Raw genomic sequence first — 16,166 nt, 5'->3', positions numbered from 1 at the left:
CAAGCCATTATATGTGGCGGGTGCTACCTGCTGGTGTACTGTCGATGACTCAAGTTGTCGTATAAACGGTCGGTCCAATAAACCCTATCTTTTTGGGAATTAACGAATTGCTCAATATCAATTTTCGGGGATTTCGCTCAAGTCGCATATTCACTTTTTTAACCATTTCACGTGACGTTGCAGTCTTGTGATGACCATTTCCATGACGTTTGACGATGTTACCAGTGTCATTGTAACGAGTAATGGTGCGATAAAGAAAACATTATTTACTTTAAAGTGCAGAAGCTCACGCTGGCTGTGGTTTTCCAGCCAAATATAATGCAATCACACTATTCCGTTTGAAATCCATTACTGATTTTTTTTACGTTTACTCCCGGTTGTAAACAATACTTTGGACTGCCATTTAGCCAACTAACAAACAAAGTGTTGGGCATCAGCTGCGCGAGCGGTCTGAAGTTGGTTACACTTCGAGTGCCTGACCCTGTAGTAAGTAATTGATGGTTTCCTATGCCCGATATCCGCTCGATATCCGCTCATAAATAATAAGATTAAGCATTGGGCGCTCACCAGTAGAATCCTTACGAACCCAAGAAAAACAGATTAGGATAATAACTTACGAAATCTAAAAAATTACTTAGGCCAACTAGGTTTGGATGAGAACACAATACAGTTGGAACCACTGTGGAAAGTATTAATAAGGCTATTTTTAATGCATATGTAAACACTGCCAAAGACGTTTAGTTTTTTTTAATTAATCATTTTAAGATTTATATTTTGGTATTTATAAGTTTATCAGTTTATTTAAAAATTTTGTATTTTATTTGAAATGATTCAAAAAATGAGAAAGCAATCTGCGAGGAATGTTTTTCAAAGGGACGCAACAAAAGACCATAACACCACATACTCGTATGAAGTCATAAATAGGGCTCTAGTTGAGAGATATGTATATTAATAATACTCTCGCTCATTGGATGGGTAGTATAACGGTGAATACAGCCAGAGCATGCCCGTAAGGTGAGGTAGTATCACCGCTAATGTGGATCATAGTAGCCTATGCTGACGACATAGACAAAACGACAGTAGGTAGAGGGAAATTTGAAGAAACTCTATGTAACAGGATTCAACCAGGGTCGAAACTAACTAAAAGGTGGTGTGTTAAGGTGGGACTGTTCATAAATCCAGCAAAATCGACTATTGTTGCATTCACAATGAAATACAAACTCGAAACATATCAAATCAATTTACTTAGATGGAATTGAGATGAAAATACAAAAGGAAGTAACATTTTTGGGTTAACATTTGACAAAAAATTACTACGAAAGGCAGACATAGAAGAGATGGCAAGAAAGTCCATTATAATATTCATCATGTCTAAATCGATTGCGGGGAAACTTAGTAACAGTAATAAACACATTAACAAAGTTACAAAGGCTTGCGTGGGTATGCGTACTTATATATGTTCCACGGCATCAATGAATTTTCTCTCTTCACCTCTTCGTATTCATATACTACCTAAGAACTACCAAAACGACCATCAGCCATTCATCAACGTCGCAAGTAGTTTGATATTCTGGCTGAACTAATCCCTGAGAGCTCAATGCTTCAAGACTGAGCTGCAAGATAAAAAAACCCTAAAACCTGCAAGATAAAAAAAGCCTACACGGACGGAGTCCTCACCGAGGAAGATGCAGGGGCTGGTGTCTGCGAATCGGGGGAAAGATATTCGGAAGCGCCAGACAAGAATATAACTATTTTTCTAGCATAAGTATGCGCAATGGAAAGATACGCTCACATTAACCTCGAACTCAACTCTGATAACAGTAGCATAGCCTTCCTTACCGATGACCACGCAGCAATCAAGGCTATTTTCAGGTTACATCAAAACTGGTGCTCGAATGTCTTGATAAACTTTTAGGCCACAGTTATTAGTTAGCATATGGGTCTCAATTGGTTTAATAGTTTATGCAAAGTTTGATACTTTCAGTAATATAATTTTTGTTGTAGTAGAAACTATATATTTATAAAAAAAAAATAACAAAAGAAATAAATAAAAAAAACTAAAAAAATTAATAAAAAATAAATAAATAGCCAAAACCTTCCAATATGTTGCGCTGCTATTATTGTGAACACAAGTGTACATATCTGGACTAAATAAATACGCATTTAACTACATTATTAATGTTTGTTTTAACAAATTCATAAATAAGTAACTATAAATGCATGTACATATGTGTTTGCATACTTCCACAGAAGCACAACGTTTATCAGCATCCCCATTAAACTTCACTAATTCAACGCAATCGCAGTCACGCTTTATGAAAACAAAGGTTGTGCAACCGCCAGCGAAATATTTTATATACACTTCTCAATGTCATGTGCCATATGTGGATCCCTTCGGAGAGGGAGTGCTCAAACTCTTTAACCCAAAAAAATTCAAATACACCGACTGCACTAAGGATGAGGCATTCATTACGACCAACTATCAGCTAAATGCACGGCAATACTTTTTGCATATGAATTTTCCGGCTATTGAACGAGCGGTAAAGGTTCTAAATGCCAGTGTTACAAATGTTAGTTGCTGTTATCGACAAATCGTTCGAGCAGGAAGTGGTGGATCAGCTGACGACAAGTACAAGTGAGTAATTGACAATTGTGGTGTGCATCCAAACCAAGCGGCCTAGATACGTTCCGAAAAAGTTGCTCGTAAAGCCAAAGGTCATTTAATATATCCGTTATTTTCATTAAAATCCATACGAATTCAATCAGATTGATTTAAATTAAAAAATAGATATGTGTTCATCAGACAGGCTATTCTTTGTATTTACTTACCCAACAAACAAAACTATAAAAAGTTAAAACATAACATAACCATATCCACATACAAACATTTATTTTTTTATTTTTAATAGCTTATAGATAAAAAATTAGGTACACTGAAGCAAATGCAGCGCTAGCTATCAAAAAATAATTACAGTTACTCTGATAAAATGCTGTCGTAGACAACTTCCGTTGTTGTTGATTGACTCAACTTAAAATATTCGTACAATTTCGCTTGTTTGCTCTCTTTTCTGCTTTTTTATGCAATGTTTTGCACAGCTAATATCGTCGGAATCATTTTGAAATAAAAAAGCTCATTCGTCAAGATTTTGTTGCTAGCTCCTTTGGTTCCACATAATTATTTCCCAAAACGTAATTTTCGAGCTCCCCGCTTGATAACCGCATACGAAAAAGTGTTGTTGTTGAGCACGGCCATCAACACAAAAACCGTATGAAGAGCGGACATATATCGAAATTTGGGTGTATAAGTGAAGCGTTGTTGTTGAAGTAGCATTCAGATGAGGTGTACATATTAATTAAACTACTTCAGGGTAATCAAATCCAAATGTTCTTTCGTGAAGTAGCACTAGGAAATTCACTCGAAGCTTTGCCATTGCCTGCGGAGGAGTGGGCGCTATTAAAAAACCCGTTTCTATCATTTAATGTTTCACAGGAGGTAAACTTGTTTTTGAAAGCAAAGATCTGGGTGCTCTATTCGATTAAAGATTAAACCAATGTAAGCTCTAGAACTTAATGAAATTGTGAAGTATACTAAAGATCATAATTTTAAGTAGGTTGCTGCGATTCACTAAAATGTAAGAATATTATTAAAATCAGTCAATATAATAGCAATTTATTAAATATTATATAAATAGGTCAAGGAAATAGTAATTGTATCCACCGGCCCATCCAGATTCAACTTCTTTTCGTCTCCACATTTTTCCATTCGCCGAGAGCGTTATTTATAACAAAACTCCAAGCTATGTGAGTTCTTTAATTAATTCAATGGTGTTTTTATTTTTTATTTTTTTTTTGTGAATTTTTGTATGCTTCAGATGTGGCGCTTTTAGAATAGCTCTTCGAAGAGTTGATCTGTTGGCTGCAACATTTGCAATTTCTTTACTTTTTACTGTTACAAGGCGGAATTTGATGCAATCGTAAGGATTTTGCAGGTATTCTTCGATGCAAAAGCCATTGCAGTTCTGCCTTTGTATTTCTTGCCATAGGAGATACCTTGCCTCTCGTAAAGATCAACAACGTTTGTACTTCGACCGATCTTTTTAGCAATTTGGTTAAGGTTAAGATATTGATTTAATGCGCAAATAATGTAGGCAATCATTGCGTTATTAGATCAAATACGGTTGCTTTAATAGCTATTTTAAACCATAAAAATTATTGCTTCTAATCAAGTGAACCGAACTGTATATGTCTATGCATATGTCGTGTTTTCTATCTGTTCTATATGTGGCAATTCGCCTTTGGCCCCACTTTCTAAATTTTTTCGAGTTTTTCAGTCCCACTTACTTCATTTAGACCTATGTAACATATTCCTAAATTGGAGGGCTGAACAATGCTAGCCAGTAACAGTTCACCTATGCCTAACTAAACGCGACCAAGATTTGACATTTTCGCATTCTCATAAAAAAAAAGTTTTTTTAGTGCTTGCCATATCCTTCAAATCTCCCAAATACACCTACATATACGCGTAAGTTTAATTGGCGCATCATCATCCTTTCTTGGATGTCTGCGCGACATTCTTCTTCGATTTGCGATGCGCGTCTTGATGTTATCATTTAGTACAAATGAAGCGATGTACAAATAATACGGCCTCCGAACGGATAGGATTTTTTGAAGTAGAAATGCAGGCGGTTACTTTCTATTGTCTGCGCATGGGTAACCGAAAAACTCTCTTCCTACAATTTATGGTGTTAAATACAGATCGTTGAAACCCACTATTTCGTCATGTTGTCAAATCTGTCTGCTATCTGTTACGACTGAAACAAAAATGTATTGACCCGAGTTTTCAATAAATAAAAACATTACTGATTTAAAATTATTGTTTTGGATACAAAAATATTTTTGAAAATGCAGTATAAGCTGAGTAGATAGAGGTGCCACATCTCTAGATGCTTATCAAAAAACGTCGTACTTTTTCATAATTAACAACTAACCCACACTTACTTTTTTACCTCTTTTAGATTACTTCCTTGCTCCATATTTCACCAGAACTTCATGGTGCCACAGCACATAGACTATATAATAACAGAATGTTATATAGGCAACAATACGAAGCATGTAATCCAAAAAGATGCGTTTTCATTCATACAACAGCCAAAGCTTAAATCGAACAATTCAAACAACGTACCCGCCACTTCATTCCACTTAAAGAAAAGGAAGCCCAGTGTATTGCTATTGGGCATTGATAGCGTTTCGCGCATTAACTTACGTCGTACCATGCCGGAGACATTTAAATATCTGCAAAATAACCGATGGTTCGAAATGCAAGGATATAATAAAGTAAGTTTGTGATTAGAATAATATGTATATTTTATATCGAATATTGAAACTTAGGGAGAGATGGAGTCCACAATGTGTTACCCTCTTAGACTTGGTTTTGCACACAGTTCTGGTGGAAAACAACCCTCGCGTTTTCTTGCATTAAGCATAAACTGGAATGGGCTTTTATCCGCTTCCATTGACTATATTTTCAGTGACGGTACTCGAGTAGTCGTAAGATAAAATTTTTCCTACATGTCCCAAAGGGCTTTCAAAGGTGCCCATTGGGCATTTCTTTACCAGAACATGTGATCAATACAGAAAAACACTTTGAAATAGGGTTTTGCACAACGAAACAACCGGCGAAAATATATCGCGAAACAACTTAAAAGTTCTAATATATAGTAAGAAATAAATAAATAGGTTTTCGCAATGAAAATAAAACTATGGACAAATGTGTTGGTTATAAAAAACATATAGGTATGTGATAATTTATTGTACTTATTTATGAAAAGGTAAAATCTCTCATAAAAAATACACATAATAACCAAACCTAAATAAAAAAATAATAATAATACTGTAGATATTTTATTTTACTTATTCTAATTAATTTTTATATTTTAACAACTAAATATCGCACCAGTCAAAATTACTGGTTTAGTAGGAATAAATATGTAACAACTGTTGATAGTTCTTGTGTTAACATTTGAATATTTTACTTCTGATACGATCTAAGCTTTGCACTTCTTTCAAATAATATTACTATTATTGCAGTCAGCATTAAACTTCGTTTGAGCAACATTTTTTGTATTTGTTTAAAGATACGTGATGGCTGTTCTGCCCACTAAATATAGCAAAGTCCACTTTCGAAATATTAATAACTGTCAAAATTCCCATTGTGCTTTTAATTAAGCCTTTTTCATTTAAACCCAACTTACAAACATTAAATTTTTTTCTTACGTTAAAAATTATTATTTTTTTTCATTTCTTTATATTATTTTTATATATTGTAGTACTTTCTCTATTTCAATATATATTCTTATTAATTTCCTGCTATTTATTTCATTTGTTTTTATTACAAGTAGGTTGGGGATAACACATTTCCTAATTTAATGGCTCTGATGGCATCATATAACTCAACAACAGCTACAGACAAATGTAAACCCAAATCTGTAGGCGGTCTAAATAAACCTATTTGTAATCTAATATGGAATAATTTTAAGCAGTTTGGATACAAAACAGCATATGCCGAAGATATATACGCAATGAGTACATTTAATTATTTCAAAAAAGGGTTCCAGCAATCACCAACGGATTATTATTTACGGCCTATGATGTTGGCAATTCCAAAGCAAATGAAAGTGAAGAAGATGGCAGGCTTAGCATATTGCATAGGCCGTAAACACCAAGGCGAATACATTTTTGATTACGCATTACAATTTGCGAATGCCTTTCCTGAAGATCCGCTGTTCGGACTATTCTGGGCAAATTCATTTAGTCATAACTCCTTTGATACAACAGCAACAATGGATAAGAAAATGATAGAATATCTCACGAAAATGGAGAGTGGTGGCATACTGGAACGTTCAATTGTAATATTCTTTGCTGATCATGGCATGCGGTGGGGTCCTTTGCTTAAATTAAAATCTGGATTCTTAGAAGAACGACTACCGATGATGTTTATATCGTTACCATCATGGTACCGAAACGAATATCCAGATTTTGTGAAAGCTTTGGAAATAAATCAACACCGTTTAACTTCACCCTATGATATCTATGCGACCCTGAAGCATATACTCGAAGAGACCGACCAAGAAATTGAATTCTCTTACCTTAATGACACAGTGACGGGTTTAAGTATTCTTCATGAAATACCAGAGAATCGTTCCTGCATTGAGGCTGGTATCACCGAACATTGGTGTACTTGCATACCATACGAAGGTTTACCCAGCACCGACGCTACTGCGACCAACGTAACTGTTTTGGTGATCGACGAAATTAATCAATATATAGATGATAGAAATATCAGTAGTAAGTGTAGTCTTCTGGAGTTGAAGAGCCTCAAGAAGGTAGAAATCAAAATGTATGAATTATCGAATCAATCAACATACAGAATAACCTTCGAAGCGAATCCGAAGAAGCCAAAATTTCAAGCAACAGCTGTTTATGATAAGACTTCAAATACAATCACTACAAATGTGGAAGATATATCCCGTCTGGATTCGTATGCTACCACCGCTGACTGCATCGATTTGAAAGAGGCGAAGAAATTTTGCATTTGTGCAAATATGAAATCTTAAAAGATTAGTTAGTAATTTGAGCACCCATTAGTGGAATGGACTAGTAAAGAAATCGAGGCACCATCTTTCGCCGGACAGCAGATTATGATTTCATGGAATGATTGACTTTTGGGTTGTGTAAAAAGCGCTTCATAAGCTAGTTTTTCACTGTAAGTTTAGCTGAGGCGAATTTTTAAACTAACTCTGCAAGATTGGACGCTCATACTAAATTTAGCAACTCTTCCATAACCGGACGCGAATAATTTTTTGCTCCACCAAAGGCAGTTCAGTTCAATCTTAAGCGGACAGCTTACAAGAAAACAATTTGATTTGCTCTTTATTTTATACACAAAGCGTGGGAGCAAGTGAGTGAGTTCACAGACAGTGAAAAATTGTTTCGAGAAAGTTGGTTTTGAGAAAACAGACATCCTTAATAACAATAGCAGTTAGATGCGAAAGGATGAGTTTCTACTATCGATTGATCGAGGGTTCGGAAAGAATTTTTTTTCAAATATTTTACTACTTTCTGATTTTTATAATCTCAAATTTTGTAAGTCCTTTTCTGCCAATTTGAGCATGAAATTAGCTGATATACAAAATTACCACAAGAAGAAGAAATCGAGATCATGAAGTCACCACTTTTTGTTGCATTTAATATGAATTGGCTGTATGGGAACATTTTCCGTTTGCAATTAGTTATTTTTGAAAAACATTAGTACAATAAGATCGAGTATATTTTGGTAAAACATATACAAAAAATTCACGCATATAAAACCAAAAATAAATAATACTAAACTAAGCAACAATTATAGAGTAAACTAAATTTACAGCTTAGAAGATTCATCAATTTTAAAAAATATAATAACACTAAATATTTTAAAAGTTGCTCCCATTGGTTTTGATGCTAATACACGTAGCAGTAGGAAATGAATTTCAGAACAGAACAGCAGCGTTGAAGAACAGCCTCCTAGAAAAAAATTGTATTTAATCAAGGAATGTATCGTTTTCGGAAAAAATCAAGTTGTTACAGTCAAGTTATTGTCTTCATACTCAACTTCCACCAATGAAAAAATATCACTTGGCTACCGATACATACAGGTATATACGGGCATATCGAGGGCAGTAGGAATAAGTAGAGTCGCAATGGCACTTTCTACCTAATGTGATAACGGAATTAAAGGTACATAGAAATTATTAAAAGAGGCTTTCAATATACATAAGTACATATTACAAAAATATTCTTGCTCGAGCAAGCTGTCTGTGATTTTAGCATAATGATTAAAAGATGATATATAATATATTTAAGTAATAAATGTTAATACCACTATCTAAGTTTGTGTACATCTATTATTTAGTGCTTGATGTGCTATCAGATGAACGAAACATACGTGAAATAAAAGTTTAAAATGTACTTGTTTTTAGTTTTTGTCCACGTTATGTAAAGCTGTATTTATCGGTCTGATGCTTGCATTGCTTTTAAACATTTTTCAAGACCGTGTAAAAGGCTGAATTTCGATATATGGGATTACAAAAGAGGGGTAAGTAGTCTTCAAAGCTGACAAAACTAGAAAACTCTTAAGCCTTTGAAAGGTTGTTTCTTCCCTACTGAAGATGTTTCCACTGTTAATTCGTATCCCTATGATTTCTTTTCAAATGTAAAGGGGTGTAAAATTATTAACCCACTGCTCTTTTGTTTTTTTTTTTTTTTGTTTTTGTGTAAAACTAATTAATCACCTTATCGGGAGATTTATAGTTTTTGCAAATGGCGTCGTACGTCAATCATATTTGAAGCTTGTGAACAACGCAGCTGCGGTCAAAGAGGCAAGGAAGAGAGCGCGTAAGGGTCAAATTAAAGATGTCCATCACTCAAAACCATTCTCTTTGTATTTAATAAGAAAATTGGATGATTAATTTTATTCCACGAAAAATGTCTGCAAAATATTTGGTATTTATAGAGTTTTTGTGTTCATAACGAAATATTACGCCGTATTACCAAAAGAAAAAGAGTGGCAATTATTGTGAAAAGCATGATGATAAGAGTATAGTCAATGTCGCGTGTTTTTGAGTTGGGTTCTCTAAAGGAATTTTTAATATTTTCCAATATTTCAATGCATTTTTTCAGTAAAATAGAGTCTTAAAAAAATGCTTATCAACATTTGCAGCTTCGACCTGTATTTTAGTTTTAATTAGCTTGAGTTTTTTAAATATAAATTGGTGTTTTAGAAAAATTCTTCTTCTCGACTGGAGCGAAACCACTTACGTGGTTATTGCCGAGTTTAACAAAGCACGCCAACGAAGCCACTGGGTCTATATTCGCTGCGCTATGTCTTTGTCGTCGTAAAGCTCATACAGTTCATCATTCCATCGCCTGCGATACTCGCAGTCGCCAACATGCTAAGGTCCGAAAATCTTCCGCAGAATCTTTCTCTCAAACACTCCAAGGGATGTCTCATCGGATGTTGTCATTGCCTAAGCTCCTGCGCCGTATCTTAGGATGGGCATGAGAGAGCCTTGTAGAGTGTTAGTTTTGTTCATCGAGACAGGACTTTACTACTCAATTGCCTACTTAGTCCAAAGTAGCACTTGTTCGCTAGAGATCATACGTTGGAAGTCAAGGCTGAAATTAGTATCGGTGTTAATGTTCGTCCCTAGATAAACGAAGTCTCTTACAACCGCGAAATCATAACTGTCAGCAGTGACGTAGGTGCTGATACGCGAGTGCACCAACCGTGTGTTTGATGACAGGGGGTACTTCGTTTTGTTCTCGTTCACCACCAAACCCATTCGCTTTGCCTTTTTATCCAATTTGGAAAAGGCAGAACTGACAACGCGGTTATTAAGGCCGATGATATAAATATTGTATACATCAACCTAACCAAATGTTGCATTGTTGTTGAAATTTTGGAGTACGCTCTCACAGCAAAAATTAAGTGACGTTTTCAGCAAAATTGTTCTCCAATTTCCACTTTAATCTGCGAAATCTTGTATTCTATCATTTTTAAGCTAACCTGTCTACTTGATAGATCCTATCTAATTGCGAGAAATTGCACGACACAAATGCTCCCTGATGTCGGCAGCGGAAATATCCCCAAATATTAATATGTACATATTTGCACATCGTGCGAATGTATATTTACATATAATTGAATACTTTATGGATTTAAGATATGCATTCAAATCTAAAAACAAATGAACAAACATTAACTAACAATTTTAATATTTTCAGATATTCCCTGCAGAAAAATCGAATGCTTTCTAAATTGTTTTCGTTTGCATTCGTTTCCCACAATACAGAGCTCATTAATCTAAAAGCCGATCCCAGTTAAGCACTATCTCTAAAATATATATACATATATGCACATATATATCATATATAATTACAAACTATACATAGCGGTCGTTTGTTGAAAGAACGTCATAATTCAGAAAATCAAAAAAGCGACAAAAATGGGATTAAAGTTTTTAATTTACTAGGCCTTCTTAAGCAAAAGTAACGATATACTCGTTATACTTTCTCTAATGAGATATTACTTATAGTTGTATTTCTCACGCGCATATGTGGATGGAATAGGTGCTTCCGGGTTTCGTTATGCAGTTTTTTGTAATCTGTTTTATCAACTGGTCAGACCGTAGAGCCAGCCAGGACAACTAACTTAACCTTTATCGACCGCAAATTAAAATGAAATATCAACGTATGCAACATATTTTCAGAATTTTTAGAACAACGTTTCTTACCGCTTTCATTTTTCAGTTCGTAATTTACTTCAACGATGAGAAGTCCCTTGGAGAGAAACATTCTGCAGAATTTTTTGTGTATTTGCACCTTTGGCGACGGCGACGGATAGAAACACTCCAGCTCTGCAAATATTCAATGGTCGTAGCAGAGGAAGATAAAAGCCTCCTTTGCAATAGAAAGATCAGTTGCAGGAGGACTTGGCTTTTCTTGGTGTGTCCAAATGACACCGGTTAGCACGAGAAAGAAACGATTGGCGCGTTTTGTTAAACTCGGCCAAAAGCGCTAACCGATTACCGCGTCAATCAAGAACAAGAAGCATTATTTACTTCAACAAATATGGATTTTATATTTATTGGACAGTGATACCAAATGTTTTTACGGATAACAGACAATTGCCGATGTACGTTTTTTTATTTTCTATAAGGTCAGATACATATGCACATAAATAAAAACACGGCTATTGTTAACAGATATCGCCATGCATTTTTACACAGCCTAAAATAAAACAAGTAGTAATTTCATTTACTCAACTCGAATTTTATTTTTTAATTATGACACTCTTTAACTACTGCATGTTTCTCAAGCCACTTCGTTTATACAAAATAAAAGCACAAGCAGTAAGCTGCTGTTTGGAGCTGAAATGAAGAGATGAGATTTGAATTGACACTTCCTAGGATATCGCCCTCTAGATTACTAGTTTCTAGGGCAGCAAAAAGAGAGCGCACTCCAGGTATTCAGACTATTGGACGGGTTTCTCTGCAGGGCCTTATATTTGCAATATGAAAATGTGTAAAACTAATGCATATGTTAGACACATACATAAATATATACATATGTTTATATTTGATATTCTATGTTTATATATTACATTTCACATTAATCATACTTATACATACATACATAAATACATATGCACGTATACATTTAAAAGTATTCATATTCGTAGTTATTAAGGTAAGTTTTGTGAGATTTCGAAGTCAGTAGGATAAGTTAACTCGCGACAAACGCTTAATCCGTGAAAAGCACACTCACTCGTGCATTGACTAAACAAACCGCATAGTGTAAAACTAATGCATATGTTAGACACATACATAAATATATACATATGTTTATATTTGATATTCTATGTTTATATATTACATTTCACATTAATCATACTTATACATACATACATAAATACATATGCACGTATACATTTAAAAGTATTCATATTCGTAGTTATTAAGGTAAGTTTTGTGAGATTTCGAAGTCAGTAGGATAAGTTAACTCGCGACAAACGCTTAATCCGTGAAAAGCACACTCACTCGTGCATTGACTAAACAAACCGCATAGTGTATTCACAATTTAAAATTATAAAATGTCAAGAGGCAAATACGTGTTAATCAAGAATTCAACTGCTGATATTAAAGATCAAGCTAATCCTAAACATATACGTTTTGTGCATTTTTTATTTTTTTGTTTGTTTTTTTCTATTCTGCTTTATAAACAACCATCTTATAATTTTACAAAAATATTTAAATACAGTAGTGAACCAACCGAAGCGAAAGAATATTTTATTGGTAGTAAGATTTGCTTTATATTTTTTTTATACATACATACTTATACATAACATATGTGGGCATATAAGGACATAATACCAACCACAGCAAAAATTTTTAAAAACTTGCTTATATTTTCACGAATTTACTTATGCAAATAAAATTTTTACTTATTCTGCTTAAATAGTATTATAAAAAATGGGAATTTATCCCATTACAGGGCTTGTTCGAGCTTCAATCACAACCGCCGTGTTGCATGATTTGTGAAAGTATCACGTTCGATGTAAGATTCTGACAACATTATCAAAAGCGTCGCGTTCCAAGTGTCAAAAATTCGGCAAATGTTGCGCCCAAATATAAATAAATCGGCATCAAAATTTTTTTGTTTGCCGAACATCAGAGCAGCAGTGTTGCAAATTGTCATCAGTGCAGCAGTATTGCCGCTTTTATTACGTGCCTCGAACAAGCCCATACTGTGCAACAACCAAAACTAGCGCGGATTTTGTAAATACATATTTTTTGAAAGTTTTCCCAATTAACAAATTCTTCTAAAAATTCGCAAAAGTGAACTAGATTAAAGTTTGTCCCATCCTTAGTTATTTTCAAAAAAGTGGAAAAAATGGTTAATACTTCACACATAGAAAAAAATCACGAAAATTGTTTTCGCAACCAATTTTAACCCATTAGCTCCTACCTGAAAGAGTGCTTTTGACCCTCACTTTAAGAAGCCACTCAAAAACCAATTTTAAGGTCGTTAGAGGAATGAAATGTTATAAAAAATCATTCTTTTTAATCATTTTTTTTGGGTACCGAAATTACCACAAATTCTACACGATAACTCTACACTTCCACCCCAAATATATATAACTGTAACCCCAAAAAAATGTAGGCCGATAATTGATAATTGAAAGCTATCAGTTTACTATAGGGTTATCTAATAAGAGGTGTTATTTTGATATTCATAGAAAATTGCTATTTTTAACATAAATGATCGGATGTTTAGTTCATTATAAAGAGGAAGGTATGCTGTTAATATTGGAAAATAGCATTAGGCAAATGACCACCACGACCACGCTTACAGGACAATATCCTTTTCATGAAATTTTCCATAACCGAATTACAAAGTGGCTGCCCTATGTCCTCGATAGCCTCACGAATTCCATCTTTGAGGTCTTAAATCGACCCTTGGCTGTTGACGTAGACCTTCTCTATCACGTGGCCAAATGAAAAAAGTCACAAGGTGTTAAATCACAAGATCTCGGTGGACAATTGTGTTCACCTCTTCGAGAAATAAAACGGTCCGGAAACTTTTCCCGTAAAAGATCAATGGTTTCGTTTCTTGTGTGGCACGTAGCTCTGTCTTGTTGAAAATAAACGTTGTCCAGATCAATACCATCCAATTCCAGCCATAAAACACCATTAATCATCTCTCGATAGCGCAATCCATTCACATGTAGCACCTGTTATTGGAAAACTCTTTATATAACTTTTTCATTAACGTTTCGTTTGTTCAATGAGTAGTTTCGGCATTTAGGTTAGCATTTAAATAATACTTCAAAACTTAAAATGGTGTGCAATATAAATAATTTCTGTTATGGCCATACCACACCAGGCTAAACATGGTTTTTTAGTGAAGAGTTTGATTTACAGGACGAGAAATATTCCAACCAGCCCATTGTGGTACCGAAGGTGATTTGCTAAGGTAACCATTTCAGTTGGATAATTGGAATAATTCAACATTTAGCACTTAATGTACCAACGATTTGGTCACATTGGACACATCATAAGCCATCTAATCATTAAGCGTGCAAAAGTTCAGTTGAAACCAATCAGGCCACTTAACACGAGTAAAAGAACCAATATACTCGTACTTATACACATAACTTAAAATACCGAACTAAATAAATGCCTTTTAATGCATATCTGAAATATTTTGTTTGGATTATGGCACTCTTGCAGCTAATACACGATATATACAAATATAAAAAATGTATTCGAAAGAGTATAACTCAAAAACTACTACCCCGATTTTAGCATTTTATATACCGGTGGAAAACCTATCAGTCATTTTAACTGGACGGTGCTACTTATTTGTATTAAAAAAAAACAAAAGTTATGAAAAAACCTTATAAGAACAATTTAATTATATCGTTGCCACCTGAATTTTATTACAAAATAGCAACTAATCACAATTTTCACTTGAATATTAAGATTGGCATAGGTATCAAATGAAACGTGTTTAAACAAGCTTTAATTGAAACATATTAACTGCAAAAACATATATCTAAAGATACAAAGCGGCGCAAATGAATCACCCTGTCGGAAGATGTATAATTTTTGTATTGTAAATGGTGTCTTACGTCAATAACACTTGTGAACTACACAGCTGCAGTACTATACACCATCAAACAAGCAATGGATTTCCTAAAGGTCAAAATAAAGATTTCCATCATTTAAAATCATGTTCCTTTTAATTTAGTAAACAAGTGTTTCAAAAACAAAATTTGATGTTTAATTTTGCGCCATGTTGCATATCAGTGTAAAGATAAAGCTAGTTTTTTTCAAATAATGTTTTTATATGGCGTTGCACAATCGATTCTAGAAATCACTTTATAAGCACACTGTTGAAAAAAAGTGGCTTATAACAAAAATATTTTAATTTTTTAACTTAAACAACAGCTGCTAATGAAACCTTTCAGAGCCGGAAGGTAACCCTAAATATCGCACCACTGAATATACTTATATAATCGTTTATGATCTATTTAGTTGCTACGCATGATTTAATTATAGAAGGTTAGGTAAGTAATGACAAGGGCGCTTTGGCACTCCTTTATTTTTCGGGCAGTATTTACGAAGGATGAAGAAAGAGGAAAAATGTTTTCCCCTTCTTGCCTAAAGGTAGTAAAAAAAATACGTAAAGTAGTTAATTAGTCCTGTAATTAGAGAAAAACTAAGTATATTGGTTATTTAAACTACATTAAAACAAAACAACAAAAAAAATATTGTTTTCTTTTAAAGAAAAATTTAATATTTATTTAGAATATTTTCGATGTTTATCTAAAAACACAAGAGCACGCAGAACTATGTTTTGTAACTTAAGTATGTGTTTTAAGTTAGTTCGTAGTTGTAAAACAAATATTAGTTAGATGTGAAACGAGAAAAAATAAAAACATGGAGTCTCTAACGGAGTATTTTCATTACATTAAAACGGAAATGGTGCTAGTAAACAAAATAAGCTTTTATGTAGATTTGCAAGTATATTTTTTATATACAAGTTTAGTAGTTTATAGTTTAAAGTTT

General features: G+C 34.0%; 1 protein-coding gene across 1 annotated transcript; it reads left to right on the top strand.

Annotated features, from left to right (window-relative positions):
* The first annotated feature begins 2,140 nt into the window (after window positions 1-2,140).
* On the top strand, window positions 2,141-8,879 carry LOC128854859 (uncharacterized). The gene is made up of 3 exons (XM_054089288.1): window positions 2,141-2,635; window positions 5,016-5,334; window positions 6,399-8,879. Exons 1-3 carry the CDS (start codon window positions 2,217-2,219, stop codon window positions 7,611-7,613), a joined length of 1,953 nt encoding a protein of 650 aa, XP_053945263.1. The 5' UTR covers window positions 2,141-2,216; the 3' UTR covers window positions 7,614-8,879.
* The last annotated feature ends 7,287 nt before the right edge of the window (window positions 8,880-16,166 follow it).

The sequence above is a fragment of the Anastrepha ludens genome, chromosome 2 (genome assembly GCF_028408465.1).
Source record: "Anastrepha ludens isolate Willacy chromosome 2, idAnaLude1.1, whole genome shotgun sequence".
NCBI lineage: Eukaryota > Metazoa > Arthropoda > Insecta > Diptera > Tephritidae > Anastrepha > Anastrepha ludens.
This window is presented reverse-complemented; position numbering and strand designations above follow the sequence as displayed.

What these genes read in the sequence shown, in the direction of transcription:
- LOC128854859 (XM_054089288.1), top strand. Translation starts at nt 2,217, where the DNA reads ATGCATGTACATATGTGTTTGCATACTTCCACAGAAGCACAACGTTTA. An exon ending in TCAGCTGACGACAAGTACAA is followed by an intron (nt 2,636 to 5,015) that starts GTGAGTAATTGA and finishes TACCTCTTTTAG; the next exon opens with ATTACTTCCTTGCTCCATAT. An exon ending in AAATGCAAGGATATAATAAA is followed by an intron (nt 5,335 to 6,398) that starts GTAAGTTTGTGA and finishes TATTACAAGTAG; the next exon opens with GTTGGGGATAACACATTTCC.